This window comes from Protopterus annectens, chromosome 9.part0 (assembly GCF_019279795.1).
Source record: "Protopterus annectens isolate FY-2018-M chromosome 9.part0, PAN1.0, whole genome shotgun sequence".
NCBI classification, from domain to species: domain Eukaryota; kingdom Metazoa; phylum Chordata; order Ceratodontiformes; family Protopteridae; genus Protopterus; species Protopterus annectens.
In genome coordinates this window covers 1,353,323,717-1,353,343,875 of record NC_056743.1, presented here as the reverse complement: position 1 = coordinate 1,353,343,875, position 20,159 = coordinate 1,353,323,717, and the positions used below count along the sequence as shown (strand labels likewise).

At 44.6% G+C, this 20,159-nt stretch overlaps 1 protein-coding gene across 1 annotated transcript in view; it reads right to left on the bottom strand.

Moving 5' to 3' along the window:
* ADAM9 (ADAM metallopeptidase domain 9) overlaps positions 1-20,159 on the bottom strand; it is a gene marked incomplete in the record, with an annotated part of 1,887,510 nt that overhangs the window by 238,720 nt on the left and 1,628,631 nt on the right. The window contains 2 exon segments of the mRNA XM_044084336.1: positions 3,349-3,436; positions 4,082-4,229. Of these exon segments, the coding sequence (XP_043940271.1) occupies positions 3,349-3,436; positions 4,082-4,229 (236 nt within the window).

Below are 20,159 nucleotides of genomic sequence, written 5' to 3'. Positions count from 1 at the left end.
CCAAAAAGAACATCCTGTTATAAGGGAGCATCTAGTAGTTTTGCTTTAACATGATCAGGCAGACTTTGTTCCTTTAACCAGGCATGCCTACGTATAACTGATCCAGTGACAGCTGCTCTGCAGGAGGCCTCTAAAGAATCAAACCCACATTGTAAGGTATGTTTGCCCACCTGCTCGGTGGCGTGCAACAAATCCTGTACTTCTTTCAATTCAGATTGTTGAGGGAGGGTGGTTATCTTTTGTTTTAACTGAGAGATCAGAAATTGCTGATACTTAAGCATATGGAATTGACAGTTTAGTGCTCTCATAGCTAAAGTGGCAGAGGTGTAAACCTTTTTCCCCCATCTGTCTCGTGCTCTTAAATCCCTTTCAGAAGGTACTGGATTTTTAGCCATGGAAGCCTTAGCCCCCTTGGGACCCTGGGAGATAGTCTCTGGGTCAGCTACTGGGCGTTTGTAAAGGAATTTGTGGGAATCAGGTACTCTGTAGTATCTGTCAGGCTTGGCCGGGGCAGGAGGTAGAGAGTCAGGGTTGAAACTGTATTCTAAATCGACATCATCCACAATGTCCAAAACAGGAGGGATGGCTAGGGGTCTGTGTTGGGGGAGTAAAAGAAACTCTCTGAGCCTTTTCTTGGAATCAGAATAATCCTGACCTTCCCAGTGAAAATGTTCCCTCATGGTGTGTAAAGTTTCCCCAAAAGAGTAATCTTCTGGAGGGGAAGCTGAGGGAATAGAGTCCTCAGCATCAGAATCTTCATAAGGAGAAAAGAAATAGTCTTGGTCCTCAGAGGAATCCGAAGAAATAGACAGCTGTTCAGAGGAAGCAGAATCCTCCTCTTGTCTAGGCCTTTTGTCAGGGGGAGGCTGAGAACCCCTGATAAGAGAAATCAAATCTTCAGCCATCTTGAGCATCTGTTTCTTAGGCATAGAACCTTGAACAGGAGACTGAAGTGAAGGCTTTTTTGATTTAGAAGGAGTCTTCGGCTTGGAAAACGTTTTGACTGTAAGAGTCGTCGGTCTGAAAACGCCTTCAGAAACCGATGGCGTTTCAGAAGCACCGATGTCCTTGGAAGGTAAATCGTCGGTAGGGCCTGAAGTAAAAGGCTGCGTCGGCCTAGTACATTCCGTCAAAATATCTGTAGCGGTCTCGGATTCCAGAACTGCGGTAGTCAGAGGCTGCTTCGAAGCCTCACTGATAACCGGAGACCGGATCAACCGAGGCCTCGGAATCGGGCTTAGGCCTGGGCTGTCGGTCCTTGTCCCTGCGCTTTTTGTGCACGCCGGTAGTCGGTAGCTCCGACGGCATGGTATAATTAAATTTTCTACCAAAAAAGTGTCATGCGAAATCAAATAGTCTTTTAATAGCACGTTTATTAAATCTAGCACAAAAACGACAAGAAGTGACGTCGTGATCAGGGCCTAGGCAAGGTATGCAATAAGAAAGAAAATCCTTATGAGGTATTTGCTTCCCACAAGAAATACAATTGTTAACTTTTTCTGACATCGGTCTGAGGCAAGAAAAGTTTCCCCAACGGGGTACTTAGCTTTATAGAAGACTTCGGTCTGAAATTCGAATTCGAAAATCTCAGGAGTCGGCCGACCGGCACTTGCGAACTGCTTCTGCTTCGGGCACCGCACAGCAAGAAAGACTGAAGAAAATGGCGTCGGTTGCAATATATATACCCCTGGTGCAGTGACGTCAGGGATGAGGAGACAGCAACCGACGTCAGACCAAGACTTTGGAAATCTGGCCGACTACGGGACCGCCTGACGACAGGATAACCCAAGTGTGATGACTGCAGCAGGGTAACACGATGAACATCTAGGTCTGGGCAGTGGATGAAGGAGTAGGGAGTTATGGGTAAAGGAAACAGATCAAAGTCAAGCTGAAAGGCTTTAGAATCAGCCGGTGTTGGATCCAAAGTCCCACAAAATGAATACAGATGGAGTATACACCAGAATGGAAGATAACCACACTGTTTGCTATACAGCTCTGGACAGTGTTAAGTGTATGCTGAGGTACAAAGGCAAAGTATCACAGGCAGAAGACAAGAGATAAAAATGCCACTGTACAATTTATCAAGTCAGTGCTACATTGAATAATATCCTCACTTCTAAAAGATGCAGCATTGAAAGAGCATGCTATAAAGTCTGTTCATGGCCTATGTTAAAGTTCACAAGAGTGCCACAAAAAATTAAATGGGTACGACAGAAATATAATATTCCAAATGTAAAAATGGCAGACTCTTCCAAATATGCACACTCTCTACCTCTCTCTCACCATATAAGTTAGCACTTCCTTTGTTGATATGTTACGTGTGTGTGTGTAAATGTATATACATATATATATATATATATATATATATACACACACACACACACACATATATATATATATATATATATATACACACATACACACACACATATATATATATATACACACACACACACACACATATGTGTGTGTGTGCGTGCACGCACATATGGCATATCATGACTTACTCTGAATTGTCATGGGATCTCTAAGTGTCTGCTGGAAAAGAAGTGGCTAGCTCACTCCACAAGCTAAGGCTGGGTGGAGCTATACTCAAATGGACATTTAAAACTCCTACAGTTGGAATGAAGAGACAGTAACTTTGGGGAAGCACTAGTTATCTTCTGTGGAAAAGGAGTTTTTTTTTTGTCAAAAGAGTGCTAGACTTTAACTTAAAATTAAGTAGTGCTAATTTCTGGAGGGAACTTCGTAATGTAAGACTAGCTGCAGAATGTTTTTGTACCACTCTATACTCTGTTACTTAGGAGCTTGAAGTATGGGCCTCTGTTTGCTAGAGAGTGGAAATCTACCCATTACTTCCACAGTGTATGTTTGAACCTCCTAAATAATGGAGGAGGAGTCTGCTCACTTTTACCTCGTGGAAGAAAAGCTGAACTGTTTAAAGACTGCAGTGTGCACAGGGTTCTGTTTCAGGAACTATATAATCTTTTCAGTCATGAATAAACTTGTGAAAAACTCTAAGTCCACTGCCTGTAAAGGAGATGAAAGGTCACCGAAACAAACAGCATTCTTACTGGTTTAGACAACTCAATGTCCTTATATTAGTGTCTAAAGTAAAAAAAAAGTAAAGTTTCTTTTACTTCAGTGAAAAATAAGATTTCATTTTAAAACTTCAAAGTTGTAATATTTTATTCCCAAGTTCTGAGTGAGCCAAGAGGTCTCAAGATGTCACAAGACATACACAAGCATACATGCACACACACGTATATATGTGACCACACCTCAAAACATTAAACACATATATACAATTTGTGGTCTTTAAGCCGAAGACCGTTATAAGAGGCTTACCTCTTCTTTTCCTGGAGAGTTCAAGACACTTCTGGAGGGTGCTGCTCTTGCCTGTTGAATTGCATTAGGCTGGCTTCTACCATCAGGTCTGCAATTAAATTGAGAAAAAAAATGAGCAGTGGTTTCCTGAACATTTCGCTCTTCTTCTTTATTCACATGCTATCACTGTCTGTAGCGTCCAATGTAGCAAGTACAATAACATCATCTACTCCAACCTGCATAAAATGATCATGGAAAATTTAGTAGTATAGCCCCACCCCAAACTTTTTTTTCAACAAGTATAGATACTGCAGGGTATCAAATAAACAAATTTCATTGGGGATGCATCAGGCAGCTGAAGATAAATGAAGGCCACAGCATGTCTGAGTTCTAAGCACCTCTGTGTTCTTTCATGGGTGCAAAACACATTCTGATGTTTGTGTGGCAAGTTTCCCCTAACTTCAGTACAAGGTAAAACAAAAAAAAGTTAATCTGGGCATACTTCTCAAAAGCATTTCACCTTAAACTGTCAAGTATGGTCACCATTGTTAGATTCAAAACCATGGATGTGCCAATTCCAGCAAAGGTGGCTTCAGAGTTCTACAGCCTTTCCCTTTTAACCTCTCAGAGGTATTAGGTCACATCTAAAGAAAAGTACCTGTATCATGTGTTGTACATGTATTCAGTTAAAAAAAGGCAAACATGCATAATTAAACAGATGTCTGTATGAAGAAAAAAAGAAGTGGACATTTACACGTAGGACTGTGATCTCTCTCTCCGTCTTCCACAGAATCTTGACTTAAGAGCATTTCTTCTAGCAAACACAAATCCAGCAAGGATGAGGAGTGGTAAAACTAGAAGGAAAAACACAAGCAGGCCATCTCTTGTAGAAGTGTTGTTATCTACAAAGAAAGCAGACCTCATTAGTCAACAGCCTAAGACAATTAACAGTCCCATACACAACCGGGAATAATCAAATACTACATTTTACAAACTGGTCCCTAACTCCATTATGCCTCTACAAAGACTGCATATCCAAATGAATTCCTAAACTCTATTTTCATGTATTTATTTTAATGAGTAGGTAGTGAATTAGACCACAAAGTTTTCATTTTTAGACTCAGCCTATGGTACAATGCATAGTAAATAAAGAAAAAAAATATTCAGATACGCAAGACAAGGACAGAGTTTTGTGCCACAACAGGATATTTTTGCAGAGAATAACAGAAATAGACGACATAATCCCATCACATGACCTCTTACATATAATATCTCTCTCTCAAATGTTCAGAATTTTGCTTAATACTTTTGGTCTACTCATCATAAAATTAATGGTTTTCTAGCAAATCATTGAAGACTGAAGTCACAAAATAATGGCAGACATTTGAATTTCTGACTTCATTTTTTTTCAGAAAAAGTGTGGTAAATCAAAACCTACTATTCTAGTAACTTTCTAAGTTTGTAACAGCAATATTTAACATCTGTCCCTGATTATGAGCCTTTGCCTTCTCATTATTTTTGTCTTTCTCCAGAATTCTTGTAATAGGCAGTTGACAGTTATGCTTACAGCTGATTTTTATTTTATATTTGGAAAAATCAAAGGAGATTGTTGGCACGTGAAACTAAGTTACAACCCAATATGAATAAAGATTAGTTGTGTAAAATCTTACCATAACCATAGATGTCCTTCTCTCTTGCAGTATTCTTACTGGGGATCCTCCGCCTCAGGTGACCTAAATGTCTAGCTCTTATGCAAAAGCTTAAGTCTTGTTGCTGTTAGGTGTGTGGGACGTCACAAGCAGGGCCATAAACCATGGGCCTTAAATGTGACTTCTGCACACACAGACCTCAGAACAGACTGCCAAGTCGGTAAACAGCTTAAGGAGAACAACAATGATGACATCCAGAAAGGGTATATGTGAAGAAGGGGGGGTAGAAGGGATGGCTGGAATACTGCAACATGCAAGAGAAGGACATCTATGGTTATGGTAAGATTTTACACAACTAATCTATGCTCTTCTGTTCTCATATTGCAGTATTTTCACTGTGGGAGAGCACCACAGCTCAAGAGGAGGACAGGGTGGAAAGGAGGAGTAACAGTTTCCCGGATGGCTCTTGCAAATCCTGCCCTGGCTCTGGTTATATGTCCAGTTTGTAATGTTTGGTAAAGGTGTGCACAGAGGACCATGTGGCTGCCTCTAATATGGTGGCTGTATCCAGGGCTTTGAAGAAGGCTCCTGAAGAGGCTACTGCTCTAGTAGAATGGGCTTTAACCTTGTAGGGCAAGTCTTTGCCATGAAAGGAGTAGCAAAAGGCAACAGTTTTTTGCATCAAGGAAGAGACATATTCTGTTTGGATACAGCTTTTCCCAGGGCCCTGAGATGGAAGGATATGAAGAGCTGATTGGACCTTCTAATGCTGTTGGTCTTGTCCAGGTAAATTCTTAATTGCCTGTGGATATCAAGGGTATGGAGCACTCTCTCACTTTCACTATGAGGTGAAGGGAAGAAGGTGGGTAAATGAATACACTGGTTGAGGGACAGCTCATTGACCACCTTAGGCATGAAGGAGGGATTGGTGCGAAGGCTTACCCTGTCTTTGTGGAAGACAGTGTAGGTGGGAAAGTCATGACAGCTTGCAGCTCAGAGACTCTCCTAGTTGAAGTAAGCATTACCAAGAGGATAGATTTCCAGGTACACATCTACAGAGAGGCAGAGCTTGCCGACTCAAAGGGGTAATTGTGAGTTATTTCAGTGCATAGTTTAAATCCCAAGGTGGGGGGAATAGGCTTCCTTGGTGGTCTGATGTGGAGAACCCCTTTCAGGAACAGTTTGACCTCCAGTCTGGAAAGGAGGGGAGGTTCCATAGGGTAAGCAGGCTGAGATGGCAGATAAGTGGACTTTCACTAGAGAGTATGAAAGTTCTGATTTTCGGAGCTCACACACAGGCTAGAAAGTACAGTTGTGTACACCTACCATAAATGTAGATGTTCGAGTGTCTTCACTGTTGCAGTCATAACTGTAGGGTGCTCCTGCCGGCAGGCAGCCCGAGGTCGGCCAGAATCCCAAAGTCTGGGTCAGGCGTCGGCTGTACAAGCCAGTAACCTGACGTCAGTACGCTCTGGTACATAGCCCTCAGCCGACGCCATCTTCTCCAGCCTTTCTTGCCCTAGATGTCAGAAGTCCCTAATAAATCATAAATGAATCCCACTAGGAAACACAAATACACCACAAAAGAGAGAAAAAGAGGGGACAGGAGGGAGGGAAACACCGACTTCAACAGTGAAGACACTCGAACATCTACATTTAAGGTAGGTGTACACAACTGTACTATGTTCATCGTGTTTCACTGTTGCAGTCATAACTGTAGGGTGGAATCCCAAAGCAGTGAAAAAGGGGAGGTTTAGACAGAAGAAGGGGCAGCAAGAAGACCCTGCAAAACAGCAGAGGCAAAGCCTGCCCTGGTCTTAGAATGCAAAGGGAGATTGTAGTGCTTGGAAAAAGTATGCACAGAACTCCAAGTGGCAGCTTCCAAGATATCCTTGGTAGGAACTCCCCTGAGAAAAGCTGTAGAAGTAGCAGCCGCTCTAGTAGAATGACTTCTCACAGTACCTGGAAATTGTTTCCCATGATGAGTGTAACAAAATCTTATTCCATAAGAAATCCATTTGGAAATAGTTTGTTTGGAAATAGCCTTTCCAAGAGAACTGGAGGCAAAAGAAACAAACAATTGGTTAGATTTTCTGAACTCTTTAGTCTTGTCCAAATAAAATCGTAACTGTCTGTGCACGTCCAAGGAATGCAAAATCCTTTCCCCTTTATTCTGAAGATTAGGAAGAAGGTAGGAAGGTGAATTGTTTGATTCAAAGCCACTTTCGAAATCACCTTAGGCATGAAAGTAGGATTGGTCCTCAAGGATACTCTGTCCTGGTGGAAAATAAGGTATGGTTCCACAGCTATGAGAGCTTGCAACTCTGAGACCCTTCTGGCAGAAGTCAAAGCTAACAAAAGAACTGTCTTCCAAGATAAAAACTTAATATCTGAAGATGCAGCAGGCTCAAAAGGAGGCAAAGTAAGTTTTTCTAAAACATAATTAAGATCCCAAGCAGGAACAGGAGGGGTTCTGGGAGGCCTTAAATTCTTAGCCGCTCACAAGAATTGTCTCACCAAAGGATGAGAAAAACAGGGGATCAGTATTGAAATGAGCAGAAATAGCAGAAGCATGAATCTTAATGGAAGAAAAGGATAGTCCATTAGACAAAAGATCCGAAAGGTAAAGCAAAATAGAAGAGAGATCAGGTACCAGAGGGTCCAAGCCTCGGTCCTGCATCCAAATGCAAAATCTCTTCCATTTAGAGGCATAGGATTTCCTAGTGCTAGGTCGTCTAGCTTCCAAAAGAATATCCAAAACTTGTTTGGGAAGACTAGAAGAGATAAAATTCCTTTGAAGAGCCAAGCTGCCAGACAAAGGGTCTTGAGATTGGAATGTAGCAACTGACCCTGATGCTGGGATAGAAGAGAAGGGTTCAGAGGGAGAATCCAAGGAGGCTCCAAGAACAGGTGCTTTAAAGTTGGATACCAAAACTGTCGAGGCCAATTTGGAGCAATCAAGATGAGGAACTTGGGCTTGCCCTGTTTTATCTTTAGTAAAATCCGAGGAAGAAGAGGAAGAGGAGGGAAGGCATATCCCGAAAGGTTTCTCCAGCTGAAGGACAGGGCATTCACTTTCCAAGCTGTTTTGTGGAATGACCTGGTGCAAAAGAGAGGCAGCTGATGATTGAGATGGGATGCAAACAGATCTATCTGGGGGCATTCCCAAACTGCAGTAATCCTGTTGAATAAGGTGGTGTCTAGCATCCATTCGTGAGGATCTAAAATGTTCCTGCTCAGGCTGTCTGCTAAGAGATTCTGTTCTCCTGGTATGAATTGGGCCTGGAGATGTAGATTCAGATTTAGAGCTGTGTCCCATAAAGCCATAGCTAGTCTGCAAAGGGGGTACGAATGAGAACCCCCCTGCTTGTTTATGTACCACATGACTGTGGTGTTGTCTGTGCAAATCAAAAGAGGTCCTGGACGCAAAAGGTTCTTGAAGGCTAGAAGAGCATTTTGAACTGCCAACATTTCCTTCAGATTGATGTGCCAGTGAAGATGATCCTTTGTCCAGGTTCCCTGCTGGCAACTGCCTAGAAAATGTGCTCCCCAAGCATAATCTGAGGCGTCCGTGGTTATGATTTGAGAAGGTTGAGGAAGACAGAAAGGCTTTCCTTTGTTTAACGCACACACCCCGGACCACCAAAGGAACTCCTTCTGGAGGCAGGGGATCAGAGGAATCAAGAGTGTCCAGATCGTGGTAATGCTGCGACCATACACTTTTCAGATACCATTGAAGCTTTCTCATATGAAGCCTTGCATTTGGAATCAACAGAATGCAGGAAGCCATGTAGCCCAGTGCCTGCAGGAATTTCCTTGCAGTGAGATGAGGTAGAGTTGCCAAAGTCTTGAAAATTGAAGCCAGCTGTGTTTGTTTTTCTGTAGTGAGGAAGGCCCTTTGTAAGGTTGTATTTAAGAGGGCTCCCAGAAATACCATTTGTTGAGAAGGGATCAAATGTGACTTTTTTGTGTTCACTGAAAATCCCAGTAGGAGGAGAAGACGTTGAACAAAATCCAGATGTTGAAGTAAAAGATCCTTGCTGTCTGCCTGAATAAGGCAGTCGTCCAAATAGGGGTAAATCTGAATCCCCTGGAGTCTGCAATAAGCCACTACTGGTGCCAGGCACTTGGTAAAGACTCTGGGCGCAGTAGATAAACCAAAGGGCAGTACAGAGAATTGAAAGTGTCTCGAACCTGCCTTGAACCTGAGAAAATTCCTGCATTCCTGCCTGATGGGAATGTGTAAATAAGCTTCCTTTAGATCCAATGTCAATATCCAGGCGTCCTGAGAGAGCATTGGAATCAGCTGCTGCAGAGTAAGCATCTTGAATTTTGGAATTTCCAAAAAGGTGTTTAACACAGAAAGGTCCAGAATAGGTCTCCATGAGCTTTGCTTTCTTGGAACCAGAAACAGTCTTGAATAAAAACCTTTTCCCATCTCTGAGAGTGGAACAGGCTCTATGGCTCTCATGGCCAGAAGAGCATCCACTTGATTTAAGGCCTCTGACCATTGATGTTTTGGCAGATCTGGCCAACCGAAAGCCCTTGGCAAGGTATGAAAGTGGAATTTGTAGCCTTTTAAAATCACGTCCAATACCCATTTGTCCTGGGTAATATGAGTCCAATTTCTGTAAAAAAGAGGAAGTTTTCCTCCGAGAGGGACATCCAGGTAAAGAGGTCCTGTAGCCCAACCGAGAGAGTCATTGAGTTTGCTTCCTTTGAGATTGGAATCTGTCTTCTCCCCTTCTAGGTGAAGAAGCAGTCCATTGTCTCGATCTGTAGGAGGCCTGAGCTTGGCCACGACCTCTGGAGCGTCTATATCTTCCCCTTTGAGGCCTGTCAGACGTGGGAAAGGACCAATTTTTGGAGGGCCAATTCCTGGAAAATCTAGGAGGCTGAACTTGCAAGAAATCTTTCACAGTTTGCATAGATTTTGCCTTTTCTTCCATCTTTTAATAACCTCCTCAGCCTTAGATCCAAAAGAACATCATGCTGAACAGGGGCATCTAATAATTTAGCCTTAACCTGTTCAGGTAAACTTTGCTCACGTTCCTTTTCTGCCGAATAAGGGATCTCCTGGTGAAATTCCCGGAACCCCTGGGTAATAACCACCCCACTGGGAGGCTGGGAAAACTTTGGCAGGGGAGGTAAAAAAGGGGGGTGTGAAATTGTTGGGGGCCCCAACCCGAATTCCGGGAATTTCCGTGATTTGGGGTTAAATGGGTTTTTAAAATTCCAAAACCATTGACCGAAGAGCCCTTGGAAAATTCGCAGGAAGTCTTGGAATGGAATTAAAAAGGTCGCCATTGAGCCCAACAGTTGTAGGATCCGCGGGCCGGGGGCTCTTTGTAGGGGAAACAGGATTTACACTTGATCTTGTAAGACCTGAATTCTTGTTGTCGGTAAAAGCGATTCTTTTTGTGTCTAAGTTCGCGCCATGAAAGTAATAATACGCTGAGATGGTTGTAGTACAGATTTTTGCAACGAACGGATCCCAAGAGTCCGCCTAAGGTGAATGTGGGTTTGAGCGCTTGGAGTAGTAGATGTTTGAGGTGGCAGTAAGGTGAGCCAGTCGTTTAGATAAGGGAAACACCCTGAATCCCAAACTTCAGGTGAGTAGCTACCTACCCAAACACTTGTGAACACCCTGGGGCTGTGGCAGGCATCCAAAGGGCAGTGCTCGAATTGAAATGACTGGCTCCCGAGGCGGAAGCGTGAAATGTCTCCTGACCTTGAGCTATGGGAATGGAGAAAAGCCCTGAGATCTATGAGCACATCCATGCACCTTTTTCCAGCAAAGGAAGAATAGATTAAGAGTGACCATTCAGAATTTGGACTCTTTACGTAAACTATTCAACAGAACGAAGAGGTCCAAATACAAGGCCTGAAGTCCTCGTCTTTTGGTACCAAAACAACCCTGATCCGATCTGATCGATGGGACATGATGGTTTTTTCCAGCAGCTTCTAAAACCTCTAATGCCCATCCGCTTAATTGCAGGCCCCGATTTCTTTAAAGAAGTTGGGATTTGTTGAAGGATGATATATCCTCCGCCGGTAATAATGCGAAGCAATCTGCACTGATCGCTTTTGCCATGGACCCCAAGCTTGTAAAAGCCAGCGCCCCGACTGGCTCCGGAGAGTTGCACAGTCGGGCAACAACTCCAGGAATGCTGGTTGCATGAAGAACCAAGGAAAGGAATCCTGGTCTCCAGAGTTACGGGCCTCCTGCCACCCCTGGGGCGGCGCCTTCAAAATCTCCCGCCTCTGGAGGGAACTGGGTGGAGTAGGGAAAGACTTTCAGAACTACATTTTCCTCTCCTCTGGGGTAAGGTCGAAGGAGTGGAAAATCGTTATTCCCCAACGGCAGTCAAAGTCTTGCCCTCCTGCTCGCACCGAAAGTTAGTGTGTCCTTCACCTTGGGTCCAAACAAAGACACTGCAACAAGCTTGCCAAGGAAGACTTGAAGGCTCGTGACGAATATGCTGCAACCAGGTCAGTCTCCTGAGGGTAACGCTGTTCGTTAGCCGATTATTTTCTGCTGTAATGAGCCTATGGACGGAAAAGCACACAGAAAAGAGGTAGTCACCTGTGCGCCAACAGTCGGGCCAGCGCCAGGTAGATAACAAGAGGAGCTGTCTGTGCTTTGAGAAGATCCTTTGAGCCTGTGAAACAGGAGATGATAGCAACCAGCCACCGTAAGGCAAAGGGCCGCTGAAGAGAGGGTACGCCCGCACTCCATCCATGCCCTAGAACTTTATGGGGGGATGAATAGACGCCGAAGCCTCTGCCACGGCCCCAAGGCTGTGTGGGCAGCCACCTGCCTCAAAGCATCTGCAGGAACACCCTAGAAACCTGGGGCTGACAAAATTTATTGGGCCTCGTGAGGCACCGTTCCATAGAATCAGAGGCTCCTACCGAGAAACCAAATCAAGGAGTTCATCAAGGAGACACCCAGGAGGCGAAGGCTAGCCTCAAAGGCCTTGAGGAAGACTGACCTCAGCTGAAGGGTTGGCTTGCTAGTCACCTCTACATGTCTCAGAATCTCCAAGATATCTGAAAGCAGATATCATCCGAAGATGATTTAAAATCTCAGCTACCGAGGTCAGTATCCTACAAAAATAGACTCATCTTGGCCTCCTCTACATTAATTTCTCCGGTGGAGGTCTCGTCCGAAGAAGCCTGGACGGACTAATTCGAAGAAGGAACCCCATGGGGTATCCCTGCTCTTGGGCCCGCCGCCGGGGCCAACAACAGAGGCACCAGTCCCAAATCAGGGACGTGGAGGAATCTTAGCTGAATCAAGGGCATGGCTAGCGTTAGCCTCATAGCCTCAAAGGCCGGACCACCCAGAATCCAAGGAGGTCACTGGTCTAGAGGCCACGGCGGCACTGAATTCCAGCAGCCAGCCCGAGAGGAAGACGAAGAATCACACCCAGTCCCAAAGTGCTCGGGCCCGCCTGAAGAGGTCGCGAGTACCAAACCCTGAACCGGGAGGACAGGGTAGGGAAGCACAGCTGGGAACCGAGAGATCTCGGCGGGTCTCTGCTCAATCAGAGGAGCCCGCTTTGCTCCACCATCACCGTCTGTTCAAGAGGTTGGAGGAGGAATTCAAATGTGTTGAGGAGGATCGGGTTCAAGCAACTGTGCTGGAGCAGAGACCATTTAAAACACTGAGACGTAACAGCCTCTGTAAACCTCCAACCAGGTCCGAATCTGAAAGTTCCAGGAGGATTTAGAGGAGGGTACACAACGAGAAGACTTTCCTCTCGGCCCGGTGAGAAGGGGATCAAGTCTGAAACGGCCCAGATGCTATCGGCTACCGAATTTCCACCACCGTGATGGACCACCATCGGCACCGAGGAGCTTCTTCTGAGCCGAAGAGCTGAGCGACGACTTCCCACCGCCCGGCCATTGGAACCGGCGGAGGATTTCACCTCGAGCATCTGAACTGGCGGCCCGCACAGTCGGAGCCGAGGTGAGGTATCGGTACAGACGCCACCCCCCGCCTGCCGTGGAGCCGAGGAAGAAAGAGGCACTTTGTCTTTAGAGTCGGCTCGTACGGACTTGTCGGAGTTTAATGATCTTTCTTTTGAAGCAATAGAAGATCTACTAAAAGAAGGCTTCGATGTCTTCAATATTAATTTGGTTCTGCGCTCTGAAGAATCCCATGAGAACTTACAGATGACGCTTACAGTCTCTTTGCAGATGTTTCCAACAAGCAAAGTCATAAAACTGAATGACTGTCTAGACATTTATATTTGGTGAGGCATTTTTGTGTAAACCGATTTTGTTCTTAGATGATACAGGCCAGCAACCAGTAAACTCTAAGAAAACTACTCTCACTAAATAAGTATAGGCACTATACACAAAAACAACTGAAAGCCGGTATACAATTGGCGAGACTAGTGGAAAGTTTACCTCAAATAATTTAAATAAGCAACGCCCAGTCGACCGAACGGTTTTGCTCCGAAAACAACTAACCAAAAGTTAATAAAAAACAATACTTTGATAGGGCAAAGTGTCTTCTAACTTTGGACTGAACAAATAAATTCTGAAACACACTCAACAAAAACAATCAGAAATATAAGAAATATTAAGTAAACAGCGTTTGGTTAATATGACAAAATTCCCTATCAAGGACCAATAAGTAAAAAATAACCACTTAGCTCCAGCCAAGTCGAGACTACGTCCACCACATGGCAAACTAGATCTGAAAGCAGATGTAGTGCATCTGGGACAGAGTAGCCCAACAATGAGAGACTGTACAGTGTGGTATTAGCTGTCAGAATGAGCCAGATCAAAGTCAAACCCATGGCGTTGCACCAATGTGAAGGAGGACCCCATTACATCAGTGAGGCAGTCTGTCTTAGAACAAGGAAGTGAGATTGAAATGGAAAAAAGTATGCACAGTCCCATGGCAGCTTCCAAGATATCTCCTATAGGAACTCCCTGAGAAAAGCTTGTGAAGGAAAAGTCATCATAGCAGAATGATTCTCACAGTACCTGGAAACAGTTTCCCGCGATGAGTAACAAAATCTTATTCCATAAGAAACTTATTTGGAAATAGTTTGGTTTGGAAATAATTTTCCAAGAGAACTGAGGCAAAAGAAATGAAACACTAGATTTTCTGAACCTTTGTTCATCCAAATAAAATCGGGAATTGCCTGTGCACGCCCAAGGAAATGCAAAATCCTTTCCCCTTTATTCTGAAGATTAGGAAGAAGGTAGAAGGTGAATTGTTTATCCAAAGTCACTGAAATCACCTAGGGTGCTGAAAGCAGGATTGGTTCATGATACCTGGTCCTGTAGCCATGTATGTTCCACAGCCATGAGAGCTTGGTACCCAGACCTTCTGGCAGGAAGTTGCAAAACAATAAAAGAACTGTCTTCCCAAGATAAAAACTTAATGTTCAGGCAGGCTCAAAAGGAGCAAAGTAAGTTTTCTAAAACATACTAAGATCCCACAGGAACAGGAGGGGTTCTGGGAGGCCTTAAATTCCCAGCCTCTCAGAACTGTCTCTCACCAAAGGATGAGAAAAAAAGGAAGACCAGATAAATGAGCAGAAGGAAGCACGGAATCTAATGAAGAAAAGGATATCTAATAGACAAAAAGATCTGAAAGGTAAAGCAACAGAAGAGAGAGACTGAAAATTAGAGGGTCCATGGGCTCGGGTCCTGCATCCAAATGCAAAATCTTCCATTTAGAGGCATAGGATTTTAGCAGTCGTCATTTCAAAAAGAACATCCAAAACTTTGTTTGGGAAGACTAGAAGAGATCAAACCTTTGAAGAGCCAAGCTGACAAAGGGTCTGATTGAATGGTGCAACTGGACCCTGATGCTGGGACAGAAGAGAAGGCCCGGAAGGAACCATGAGGCTCCCCAAGAACAGGTGCTGAAGTTGATGCACCAAAACTGTCGAGGCCACCGGAGCAATTCAAGATGAGGAACTTGGCTCAAGGTCTGTTTCTATCTTAGTGAAACCGAGGAAGAAGAGGAGGAAGGTACATCCTTCAAAGGTTTCTCCAGCTGAAGGACAGGGTATCTTACCAAGCTTGCTTCTAGGAAATGACCTGGCAAAAGAGAGAGGCAGCTGATGATTGAGATGGACAAAGATCTATCTGGGGTATCTAAACTGCAGTAACTGTTGAATAAGGTGTGCCCAGCATCCATTCATGAGGATCAAAGTTCCTTGCCTGTACGTCGCTGGGTATCTCTGTTCCTCCTGGTAGAATAGTTCTGAGATGAGATCAGATTTAAGCTGTGTCCCAGTAAAGCCATAGTTAGTCTGCAAAAGGGGGTACGAATGAGAACCCCCTGTTTGTTTATGTACCATATGACTGTGGTGGTTCCTGCAAATCAAAAGAGCTCCTGGATGCAAAAAGGTTCTGGGGCTAGAGCATTTCGAACCGCCAACATTTCTCTGGATTACGTGCCAGTGAAGATGATCCTTTTTCAGGTCTCTGCCGGTACCCGCCTAGAAATGTGCTCCCTGCTACAACCATGGAAAGGCCCTGTGAAGGCGGATTTGAGAAGGTTGAGAAGACGAAAGGCTTTGTTTAACTATTACCCTGGACCACTCAAAGGAACCTCTGGGAGGCAGGGATCAGAGAATCAAGAGTGTCCAGATCGTGGCTGCTACACCATACACTTTTCAGATACCATTGAAGCTTTCTCATGTAGTTCTGATTTGGAATCAACAGAATGCAGGAAGCCAGCCCAGCCTGTAGGAATTCTCGGCAGGAGCTGAGGTAGAGTTGCCAGTTCCTGAAAATTAGGCCATTGTGTTTGTTTTTCTGTGTGAGGAAGGCCCTTTGTATTGTATTTAAGAGGGCCCCAGAAATACCTACTCATGGAGGAAGGGATCAATGTGACTTTTGTGTTCACTTGAAAACCAGTAGGAGGAGAAGACGCCGAACAAAACCAGATTGAAGTGAAGTGATCCCTAAGGTCTGCCTGAATAAGGGCAGTCATTCAAATAGGAGTAAATCTGAACTCCTGGAATCCGTAATAGCCACTACTGCTGTGCACTTGGTATTCGGGGCGCAGTGACAAACCAAAGGGCAGTACAGAGAATTGAAAGTGTCCTAACCTGCTCTGAACCTGAGAAATTCTGCATTCCCGCCTGATGGGAATGTGTAACAGCCTTAGACCATAGTCACTATCCAGGCCCTGAGAGAGCATTAACCAAGAGCATCTTGAATTTTAAATTTAAAAGGTGTTTAACATAGAAAGGTCCAGAATAGAATCGTGAGTTTTGCTTTCTTGGAACCAGAAACAGTTCTTGAATAAAACCTTTTCCATCTCTGAGAGTGAACAGGCTCTATGGCTCTCATGGCCAGAAGAGCATCCATCACTGATTTAAGGCCTCTGACCATTGATGTTTTGGTAGATCTACAACCGAAAAGCCCTTTGCAAGGTATGAAAGTGGAATTTGTAGCCTTTGTAAAATCACGCCCAATAACCATTTGTCCTGGGTAATATGAGTCCAATTTCTGTAAAAAGAGGAGTTTTTCTCCCGAGGCATCCAGGTAAGACAGTCCTGTAGCCCAACCGAGAGAGTCATTGGTTAGTTTCGTGAGAGCCGATCCGGCCTCCCCTCTAGTGAAGCAGTCCATTGTCTCGATCTGTAGGAGGCCTGAGCTTGGCCACACCTCTGGAGCTCAGTATCTTCCCTTGAGGCCTGCCGACGGGAAAGGACTACAATTTAGTAACAATTTGGAAAATCTAGGGAGGCTGAACTTGTGTTAATCTTCACAGTTTGCATAGATTGGCCTTTTCTTCCATCTTTTAATAACCTCCCCAGCCTTAGATCCAAAAAGAACATCATATTGAACAGGGGCATCTAATAATTTAGCCTTAACCTGTTCAGTAACTTTTGTCACGGCCAAGCATGTCTCCTGGATAATAGTACCAGAGGCTGCGTTCTGCAAGAAGTACATCAAAACAATAAATGCGTTGCTATGTTTGTTCAGTTGCACAATACATCCTGTAGTTCCTCATCTTCTGTAATATGAGGAAGGAGGTGCTTTTGCTTTGAAACGGATAAAAAGAAATTCGCTGATACTTAAAACATATGAAACTGGTAAATTTAAAGTCTCTAACAGAAAGGGGTAGCAGAAGCATACCCTACCCCACCTGTCTGTGCTGTGCAATGAACTTTCTCAGAGGGAATAGACTTTGAAGTAGTAACTTTATAGTTTTAGTTCTGAGATATAGTTTCAGGATCTGCAGAAGGGATTCTAAACAAGAAACAAATGAGACTCAGGAACCCATAAAACCCATCAGGCTTAGAGGGAGCAGGAGGGCATGGAGTCAGGATTCAAATTAAGAAGCCTCCTCGGAAAAGCTGCATCATCCACAATGTCAAGAACAGGAGGATAGCCAAAGGCCTATGTTGAGAAGAAGAAGAAATTCTAAGCCTCTTCTGAAGTGTTAGAATAATCCTGGACCTTCCCAATGAGAAAATGTTCCCTCATCTCATGTAAGCGTTTCCAAAAGAAAAATCTTCAGGCGATGAGGCAGAGGGCAAGGAGTCCTCAGCATCCTAATCCCTCATAAGGAGTGAAAAGGAATATTCCTGATCAGAGTGGAAGAGATAGACATAGGCCTGGTCAGAGGAATCCATGTGGAACATCCCGTCGAGGCTTTTTCAGGAGGGGGTGAGGAACCCTAATCATAGTAAGCAAACTTCTCAGCCATCCTTAACAATTGCTTTTGTGTCCTGGAAGTAGATTCAGAAGTAGCTTGGGCAGGAGCTGACTTAACAGGAGTCTTTGTCTTTGCCTTGAAATAGCGGGGATGTGAGTAGGCCTGAATACCCCTCAGAAGCCGGTACCTGCACAGCTGTTCCGGACCCATCCGAGGGAGCGACGGTCCAAGGTCCTGCAGCAGTTAAAATATTAGAAGGCCTTGATGGCTCCCCCATGGGAGTCCGTATCGCCATCGGTAATCCAGAAGTGGCGGACTATTAGCCGCAAAAGCGCCTCACTGACCGACAGCCAACCGGCTGCTGGCCCAGCCGTAACGAGTCCTGTTTGGACCTCGAGGTCGTCCTTGTCTTTGGCGCTTTGAATCTGCATCTCACTTATTATTCTATAATTGAAGCGCCTGCCAAAGTAATTCAGAGCCCAGTCGACTCTGAAGCTTGAGGGGCACGAATTAAACCTGGCACAGAACCGGTTAAATCAACAAAAACGCTTGTTCGAAAAATCGAGCCAACTAACGATTTCTGCGTAGCTGCTTTCCGCTGCAGAGATGGCAAGAAAGACTGGAGAAGATGGCGTCGGCTGCAGGGCTATGTACCAGAGCGCACTGACGCCAGGTTACTGGCTTCACAGCAGACGAACCCAGACTTTTGGGATTCTGGTCGACTGGAAGTTGCCTGTCGGCAGGAGCACCCTACAGTTATGACTGCAACAGTGAAACACGATGAACATCTAGTACATCCACTCTGGAAGGGGTCTAGTTGTCTTTGAGACACCAAATGAGAACCTTTTCCATTTGGAAGATAGATCTCCTTGGTAGTGGGTTTCCTGGCCTCACAGGACGGCCAGCCATCCTAAGTATAGGTGTCTGAAAGGGACTGAAGTTTATCACCCACAGTATTAGGCTGAGTGTTTGCAGGTGCGGTGAAGCAGAGATCCTGTTCGTCAGTGGCAGTCCACCTTGTAAGGCAACTTGTGGTGACTGCCCTTGGCTAGAGATAGAAGAAGGGAGAAACCAATGCTGCCTTACAATAGGTCACCAGCAAGATTTTGGCTTGGATTGTGCAGGACTTTCTGAATGACTGGGAAGGGTGGGAAGGCACAAAGAATAAAGTCCCTTCCAAGAAATCAAAAATGCATTCACTCTCCAAGCTACTGGGGAGGGTTCTCTGGAGCAGAATATCTTCAGTTGTCTGTAATGAGGGGAGACAAATAGATCTGTTTGTGGTGTCTCCTACTGGTAGACAATGTCTAAGAACACATCTCTGTGTAACATCCACTTGTGATGTTGAGAGAAGGATCTGCTGAGAGCATCCGCCTGAAGGTTGTCTTGGGATGGAGTGTAGACTGCCTGCAGTGTGACATTGTACTGGGTGGCTAACTTCCATGCCTGTACTGAAAGTATGCAGAGTAAACAGGATCTAGTCCCTCCCTGTTTGTTGATGTACCACATCATAGTTGTTTTGTCTGCGAAAATTTGTAGAGGACCTGCCTGAGTTAGAGGAAGGAAGGTCTGTAGGGCTAGAAGGAGAGCAGTTCTTTCCCTCACGTTGATATGTTTTTTTCTGGTGGGAAAGCTCCCATTGAGTCTGTACCCTGAGGCCGTTCATAATAGCCCACCATCATAGATCTGAGGCACCTGTATGCATGAATTGGACCAGTTTGGTGAGATGCAGAGGCAAGCCTGGATGCTGGTTTACTTGTTGGATCCAAACCAGCAGAAACTTTCAACTTTATTAAAATGAGTATCCACTTCAAAACGAGCAAAGCTTTCAGGTTACCTCTTCTTCAGTGCTTAAGTCGAAGTGGATACTCATTTTAAAAAAGTTGAAGAACATTTATGCTGGTTTGTTTATTTGGTGATTTGTTGGACTTTTATTGGACACAGTTTACCACAGGGAAATCCTACTATTGTGTTTTACTTGTTGGAGCCACCACCTCAACTCTGTCTTTAGGCAGGGTAGAAAGGGCACTTGATATTCCAAAGGGGTGACTGTGTTGTGACCAGACATTTTTCAAGTACCACTGAACTTCCTCATGTGCAGTCTGGCTAGGGGTAGCATGGGAATCATAGCTGCCATGAGCCCTAGAAGACGGAGAAACTGCCTGGCAGAAATGTGGCTGACCAGAAGCAGATCTTGGAAAAAGTTGGTTAGGCAGCAGACTTTGTCCTGGGGAAGGAATGCCTTCATCAGGTATGTTCTTATCCTATATTTATTTATATATTTTTCCTGGAACTGAATTGTTTTGTTCCGCATGATGACCCTGTAAACTCAAGCATTTTTTATAGATTTTATAAGCTTGTAGGATCTGCTTCTCGAGTCCTTCGGGACCCTTCTTTACGACAAATATGACCATCTATATGGTCAGTGCTTGTTCATGTTTGTTTCTGCAAATCGGCTGTTGGGGGACTGGTGCTGTGGGCATTGGTGAGAGACTCCAACCAAGAACCAATGAGGGTGACTGTTTGCCGATCAT